Consider the following 8,437-nt stretch of genomic DNA (forward strand, 5'->3'; position numbering starts at 1 on the left):
GCTCGAGGCCTGGTGGCTTCACTCACACTCTTTGTGTTCGTGACACATCTGTTGAGCCACCAGGCAGTTAAAGCATTATGAATACAGTAAGCTGTAAACAGAGAGATCCTTATGAACGTACGTTACGTGGTGGTTCAATGTACGAGAAGCCGCGCTCCTGTGCGGGACCGTAGCAGTGACAGTGATATACAGCGCTCCATTAATTGCCATATGAATGGGGTCTGCATTTGTTGGCGCGGCGCTGATGCATCACAGTAAAAGAGATGGGTCACTCTGTCTTCTGCAGCCCGCAGCTTTGCCAAGCTCATAATTACTAAAACCCCCAATTAATCTTCCCATCACGAAGGCCAAATACACGCTTCCTGCTCGTAGAAATGACTTACAGCATATACTCTTAGCAAATACGCGTACTAGTGTGTGTATTTAGTGCTTCTGTTCATGAAGACATCAAGTGTAAATGGTATGAATTATCCTGCGGGGGAATAATATGTACTATATACCACGGATCAGGGTATCAGGTGGTGCCTGGGCTGTTAAACTAAACTGATGTTGGAAACTTTTTACCTCTGAAGTCAAAATGTAAGTTTGGGAATTACATTAAAACCAATTTTAACCATATTTCAGAAAACCAGTGGGATATGCTAACTAAAATGCTAAATGCTACTAGCTAGTCTTGCTGATAGTTTGTTTTTAGCTATTAGCAAGACTAGCAAGTTGTAAGTCTAGATAATAGCAATACGTGTCTTTGTATTTTACAAATTCAAACATTGAAGTACGATGGAGTATTAGGAAAATAAAAATATTTTAAAAAAACAGGAATGAAGTCATAAAATTACAAGAATAAAGGCTTGTATTTCAAGAACACAGTTGAAAGAATAAGAGAATAAAGTCAAAATATATATATATACTTTTTTCTCATATTTGTTCTTTTTGTAATACTGCAACTTTATTCTCATACCACTATTCTTGTAATATTATAAATTTACTCGCATAATTTTTTTTCTTACTATTGAATTATTACTTCATCGTATTTAGTACTATTATAATATATGAACATATATAACATGTAAAGATTTAATGAGAAAGAAGTTCTCTAAGGTGAAGTTTTATTACTACCTTTTATTTACCTTTTATTACTACCTTTAAAACATGTGATTTAGCTGCCACATCAAAATGGCTGCCACATTTTTCTGAGGTTAGAACCTCAGAGTTATTGTTCAAATTCTGAGCTTAGGATTGGTGAAAAATCTGATTTTTACATTTAACGTTCTGGCTTCAGAAAACATTCCTGTTCATTTTCCCAACTTGGAGCAAAGAGGGAAATATTTCAGTGAATTAAGAAGATATTTATGCTAATTAATGTTAGCAATACAAGCTAATAGTAGGCAGACATTAAATAGTGATAACCATTGTATTTATTGATGGTAAATGAGTTTGCATCTATGGTATTACAACCTCAGCATCAATACTGTATGCTTTATAATAATGTTAATTAAATATTTGCACAAAAAAGAGTACATTTAACTCTTAAAGTTCAACTCTGCTAGTAGAGTAAACTTTATTTAAAGTGGGTAAAAAATTTCTTTTTTAGAGAAAAATTTTATCCAATTTGACTAGAAGTTACTTTGTGAATTTTTCAGTGAAGGCATTGGGTAAAACTCGATAATAAATGAGGTTTTACTGCTTGTCACTTATAGTACTGATATATTTTTAGCAACACAACAAAACAAAAAGTTCATTCATATTCACAGGTTGTGCAAACTGTTGCTCTGTAGAAAATCAGCAGAACATAAAGTTGAATTTTACAGATATATCTGACCTGTTAAACTTTAATCCACTTTATTTAAAATTCCTTGAACAAAATGAATAAATTAAATAATAATCTTTCTAAATGCATGTTATGTCTCCATTGCAGCTCAAACTCTTTAGTTGTATTTCTTTTCAAAAACAAATAATATTTTAACTTTATACATTTCACTTACTCTGCACATTTATAAATATACAAAATCATTTTATTTACACTTCTTGCATATTTAAATTTACAGCAGAGCTCTGCTTTAAATAAAGTTATTTTTAGTGAAACCTAGCCAAAGTTAGCAACACAAACTGTGAGTATTTTTTACTTTAATAAGATGTGTTCAAATTTACAGTTTCGTTTTGAAAATTTAAGACAATTTAACCTATTAAGTTAGAAAGCTGCATGCATCATTTACAGCTTAGGTGTGATTCTCATCGCTGTGAAGTGAAACAGACTTTTTTCTTTTAGACAATCCTCCTGTGAGAGAATGTTTGTGTTCTCCATTAATATGTATTTTTTTCTGCAGCATGTCGTTCTGGCTCCTGGCCACTCAACCTTTACTCATTGTGAGCAGAATCTCTTTTCCACACTCCAATCTGGGCGCCTGCCCTCCCGCCGCCTCATCGGCGACACCTTACTGCCACCCAGCGGCGGCAGCCGGTACTGCAGCAGCCAGCTGCAGGGGGAGGCAGGGAGGACTGTTTACAAGTGGCATTTGGCCCTAATTAAAAGCAGCGCTTGTTGGAGCACCAGGTCTGCAGAGGGGCTCGCATCCAGGGCGGTGCAGGCTGGGCCGACGATCCGCCGATAAGCTTCCTCTACTCTGCAGCAAAACACAAACACATCAACCAACAAGTGAGCAGTGTGAGGATATAAACAGGATGGTTTTGCTGCTTTTTATTTCAAGGAAAAGAAACAACCCAGATGGCTGAGAGTGCAGCTTTTCTCTTCAGTCCAATAAAAAGCGTCTTCCTAGCTCCGTCTGTTTTCTAATTCTGCTGGTCCAACATCTGGCCGTCCCATGTGGACAGGCCATTACGTCAGCGCAGAAGATGAATGAAAGCAGCAATCGACCTGTCTGAGCAGCGACTAACTGGGCCGGCAGCGGCTGCGAGTTTGGACCGGCTTAATGGAGCACAGCAGCTCGGCAACTAATCACCTGCTTCTTCTCATCAGCCGCTTCCCCCGCGGGACGGTAATTGATTGTTAAGTGTTTGATGGATAAGACGAAGACTGAGGTGGCCTGACTGGGAAAGAGCTGCGCAGTTTGCAGCCATCTGTGACTTCAAACACAGACATCTACCTTAAACTAAACAAAAAAACATTTGTTCATATGTGACAATCTGGCATCAAAAACTATTAATGGACTTAATATCACTGCAAATACACAAAATCTTAAGTATTTTTTCCTCTATTCTCTTAGTACATTTAGAATAAGATAAAACTAACTGAAAAGTAACTTTTCAGCAAGATAATGAGCTTCTTATAAGTCAATAATTCTTTAATGTTCATTTTAAAAAGTACTAGTTCCACTGGCAGATTGTTTCATTTACATCACGGGCAAAATGTTTTGCTATAAGTGAAGTAATCTGCTATTAAGAACTAATTAAGAATGTGTGAGGCAGCTTTTATGATAAACTAATCTAATAATCATTGAAAAGTGAATAAAAGTGAAAATAAAATCACTCTATGGGTATTTTCACATCTGATAGTCCGGTAGACTCGGTTCTATTAGGGCCAGAACTTTATCATCTGCTCTGTCTCCAGCTGCTGTGGTTCTCTCTCTCTTGCTCTGGGTCAAATCAACCTGTTCCCCTCCTGGCCTGTGGGGGCGCTGCACCAAGAATCACTGAAGGAAACGACACTAAAACCTCTGAAGAAGACACCGGACTTTCTAGGTAAATGGACTGGAGTTGGACCTTTGATCCGATTCTCAGACATATCTGTGTCAAGCATTCTTGTCTAACCTGAGTCTGAAAAGTTTGTTGTGATCCAGCTCCTCCTCCTCGTCGGTCTTCATCAGACCTCTGCTCCTCAGCCGCCTCTTCCTCTCCTCCGGGTCCAGGGTGAGTAAGATCACCAGGCTGGGCTGCAGGAGGTCACCGGGCCAACGGTACACCTCGGCGCCCTCGTGTGGAAGGTTACTCACTGGGCCGGTTACTGCGGTGGCGATGGCGTATGCTGCTGTGCTGTGCCAGAACCTGGAGATCAAAGATGGCTGACTGAAGGTGAGTGAAGACTTCCTGCACCACCTGACAATAAGGCTGAAACATTAAAGGTGCGTCCTTGAACAGCTTAGGGTAAGTCTACGGCCTATCCAAACCATGTTCATTATACTTTTTCAATTTGTTTTAAGTTGATCTGTGTGCTCTTTTTTTCAATGTGTTATTTCAGGAAGGTACAGCAATTTCAACTTTTTTTGCAAAGCCGCATTATGGCAAAAGAAAAAAATCATAACTTTGTGAAAAGATGCCGCAACAATCACAAAAAACATCATAACATCCTGGAGGGACTTGAAACACTTGTTTTTTTTCCAGCAGCCATTGTACAGTGCATGCATAGGCCTGTTGCAATAAACAATAAATCAGTTAATCGAATGATTAATTCAAATGAGGTCAATAATTTCCATTTGTATGATTAGCGTTTTTCTCTTTTCTCTCTTTCTACCAAAAACTGGGCGCTAACAGTCTTCAGTCTGCTGCTTTGGCCTCAACTAGCCAAAGCAGTTGAGGACTAATTATTTACAGAGACTTTATGAATCGTTTTATTTGTTGTTTCGGTTGTTTTGTTTAGTATTTTGGATATTGAAAATGTCTTCCAGTTCCAATGTTAAATGTTCATTGGTTCTTTGAGAATATGTTGTTGCACTGTTTTGCCATTGCCATTATATAATTTTCAAGTAATATACAAGAACAATATTATTGTTTATCAGAATAACTGAGACAATTTATCATCCAAGGCATGCTGCCTTAAAACCAGCTGGGCAAATGTCCTGGAACTCCACCTGGGTTGCTAGGTAACGGGCTGCGTAGGTGAAAGGTCAGTGCCTGCTGATTTGTGATGTTACATTTGGTTTGTTTTTGAAACAGACACCAAAAAACATGAACTAAGCCAATAAACACCTGGTGGTTTTTAAAGCGTTTTAGAAGCAGTATAAACCCAAAAGGAAGAACAAAAACATACAGAATGAGTGAATTTGGTGGCCGTTAAGAGTTCATCACTGCTCTAACATGACAGTACAACATCTTGCCTGTCAACGATAACAGGAGACTTGCTGGCCTCTTGGTTTATCTGCTCAGCGGTGATGTAGTTGCCCACTGCATAGAAAGCCCTGCGGATGAGGGGCGGTTCTCGATCGAAGCGCCCTCTCCAGGCGGACAGGCACTGGGGAGGCGACTGCAGAAGCGTGGCCCCCAGAGAGTCCCGCAGAGACTCTGTCAGCGTCGTCTTTCCTACAAAATGAAAGTGAAAACATTTGTTACTCTCTCTTCATTAAAGAGAGTCTACCTGACACAGTGGAGTCTCTAAGAGCATCAGACGATTCAATAAACCATTTCCAAAGTGATGTAACTTTTCTGAGGTCATGATACGTGATATTCCATTAGGCAGAGCGCTCTGACAGGTAATGTTTTTAGCAGAGAACAGCCACCCATCAGGCTGATCCTGTGTTTATTTATGAGGTAATGGCATTAACCTGTGGCATCCAGGCCCTCTATGACAATCACTGGGAAGTCTGGCTTTCTTCTGGCATCTAGGCTGCTGGGAAGCATCCCCAGTACAGACCGGGTCTCTGGGATGATGTCACCACACTGCAGAAAATGGGGGAAAAAATCAGTTCACTGTGGATCAGGAGGGAGACAGAAAGACTGCTGCATCTGCTCCTCTTTGAACGCTTGAAAAATCTAGTTTTTTAGAGGTAATAATCTGAGACTTTAGTGAGTATTTGAACACGTAAAGACAAAATACCTCAACGCCAGTGAGACTGGATGGAGAACAGCTGTGAAATCTGTCAAATTTAAAGTCTGGCTACAGATCCTCAATTGGACGTAGGTCTGGACGTAGGTCTGGATTTTGACTAGGACACTTTACAACCCTAAAACTCATTTTTGCCTTTGCACTATCTGAGCAAAGTTGCTATGACCCTTCAAAATAAAATGAATAAATCAATAAAAATATACTTTCTTCTAAACCAGGGGTGCCCAAACTACTTTTTCTCTCACCAGCCGGCTGAGATCATTTTTAACAGAAAGTGACCCAAATGTTGTTCTTAAAACTTAGAATAAAATGTGTTAAATAATCGAGAAAATAAAAACTTTTCTTTTAATACAGCAAATGAGCCACATTTGCACACATAAAAATCATTTTTACAATGAATTACATCCCGTTCCTACATTGTTTTCATAAAAGACGTCAAAATGTTTGACTTAAACGCTGAACTTAAATCTTCAGGATCTGGAGACCCTGCAGTACCATTCTCTGCCGCATGAGTGCGCCATTGTGCAAAATGTTGCAACTTAGCTTGATATTGTTGAAGTGTACCTGTTTCAGCACGTCGCAGGCCTCCTCCAGGCTGTAGAAGACATCAGAGTTGATCATGTTGAGAACTGATGGATGATGTTTTGGTGTTTCTGAAGGCACCACGCAGAACCTGACCGGGTTCTCCTCAGACTGGTACCAGAGACACTGAGTCCACTGCTGGCCGTCTTCACTTTGGGAGTATGAACACACCAACACGGGGTTTCTCTGCTCCAAATCTGTTAAAATGTCCTCAATCAGCGATGAATTCCCAGCCCGGCTTTGGAGGAAATACCCTTTGAGCAGCGAGCCCTTCTGGTCCGGGATGAAGGAGGACATGGACCGGAGCCCGGAGCCCGGTGGCAGCTGAGTCTTCAGCCGGTCTCTCAGCTCCCAGTGAAACCTGTCTCCTGTGACCCGGTCCCCGCTGCAGACCAGCAGGGAGTAACATCTGTCCTGCTTCTGGACCTCACTGAACACATCAGGCGGCACCGGTTCCCCACGGAGCTGCTCTCTGACCCCAAAGTACCGCGGCGCTCCGTCCACTTCCACGGAGAAAACACGGGACGACCACCGCTGGACGAGAAGCTTCAGGTGCCGGGCCATGTTCCGGTTCTGGTGTCGGCGGGTTTCAGTGTAGCTGCAGTCGGCTGGGCTGTGGTCAGGAAAACGAAAGTTACCGAGCGGAGAAGGAAAAACGAAACTTACAGGCGACGCCTCTAGGGTGCAGCAAATAAACGTTTCCTCTGAATCCAAAAGTTAAACTCGAGTTTGAAAATGTTTTCAGACCTTTGGCTCTGCACGTCGACACTGATTAAAGTCAGCATAAAAGTTTGCATATCAGTCTGAAATAAACCAATCAACCAAGTTTATTTATGTAGCACATTCCAGCAATAAGGCAGTTAAAGTGCTTTACATTAAAAATACAAAAATACAGAGTGATAAAATATATGCATGACTAAATATGCATGTGATCATTCCAGTACAAAAACAAAAAAAACATTGGAAATAATTTAACATTTTCCTGCCAGTTCATGTATTTAGGGTGAACATATGCTGGTTTTTACCACTTTTTTCAACTTCAAAATTTTACTTATTTCATGTTGGAAATTTTGAAAACTAAAGAAATATAAAAAAATTCAAGGCAACCAAACCATGTCTGTAAGCTGCTGAAGAGTGATGATGTTCCCTCTAGAAAAGCAAACTCAAGATATGATAAAACAAAAGTAGCTTTAGAAGAAAATCAGGCGAATGTGTTCTCTGTGCAGGAGCTTGGATACGTAGCAAACTGGCACCCTACCCAGAGTTTTAAAAGCCCAGCTTCACCACAATGATGAATTATTGTTTGTTACAAAGTTCAAGTTCAGGTTTATTTGTGTTCAGCAACAAGGCAGTTCAAAGTTATTTACTTCATAAAACATCATTCAGTCATCAGCTATGAAATCAAACAATAAATATTAAATTTTATCAAAAATCATCGATACACATGAAATATGATGATCAATGTCCTATTGGCTACTAATCAAAGGTAACTATAAGCAGGTAAGGCCTTAGCCTTACTTAAAGGATCTCAGTGTTTCAGCTGTTTTGCAATTTTCTGGAAGTTTATTCCAGATTTGTGGTGCATAGAAACTGAAAGCTATTTACAAAATCGGTTTTGTAAGCAGCAAAGCAGACTTTGGTTTGCAGCTATTTCTGCACCGATACTCTAATAATCCCACATATATCAAATATGACATAAAAAGATTTAATTTAATGCCTTGATATTGGGCCTTTGTCTCTTTAAGAAGCTCCTGCTCTTTCTGAACTCCATCTCCCAAAAGTCTTTACAACACAGCTCCTCTGTTAAGCCTTTAACAACATTTCTACCATTGTCTCACTGAGAAATAGATCGCATAATGAGATCATAAGATGCACAGTTCCACCAGGTGTTCGCTAATTGCTGCTGGCTAGTCTGTAGGAGCTGCTCTGTGAGGCGGAAGTGTAGGAACTTCAGCTCTGAGAAGGAGCGTTGTTGTGAAGGCGGAGCTAGATCCACCCAGGTGTGTCAGCCATCTGAGTGGTTACCATGGTGATTAAAGCATTTCTCAAAAAATCAAAGCATCACTCCATGTTTGTTTTTGA

The 8,437-nt window shown here is 40.1% G+C and overlaps 1 protein-coding gene across 1 annotated transcript; it reads right to left on the reverse strand.

The window, feature by feature from the left end:
- Positions 1-1,822: 1,822 nt before the first annotated feature.
- On the reverse strand, positions 1,823-6,958 carry cmpk2 (cytidine monophosphate (UMP-CMP) kinase 2, mitochondrial). The gene is made up of 5 exons (XM_014992155.2): positions 6,338-6,958; positions 5,493-5,607; positions 5,049-5,250; positions 3,766-3,999; positions 1,823-2,621 (listed from the first exon to the last, which is right to left on the reverse strand). The coding sequence occupies exons 1-5, from the start codon at positions 6,917-6,919 to the stop codon at positions 2,501-2,503; spliced, it is 1,254 nt and encodes a 417-aa protein (XP_014847641.2). The 5' UTR covers positions 6,920-6,958; the 3' UTR covers positions 1,823-2,500.
- Between the last annotated feature and the right edge of the window lie 1,479 nt (positions 6,959-8,437).

This window comes from Poecilia mexicana, unplaced genomic scaffold (assembly GCF_051168715.1).
Source record: "Poecilia mexicana isolate PSO_F unplaced genomic scaffold, ASM5116871v1 scaffold_22, whole genome shotgun sequence".
NCBI lineage: Eukaryota > Metazoa > Chordata > Actinopteri > Cyprinodontiformes > Poeciliidae > Poecilia > Poecilia mexicana.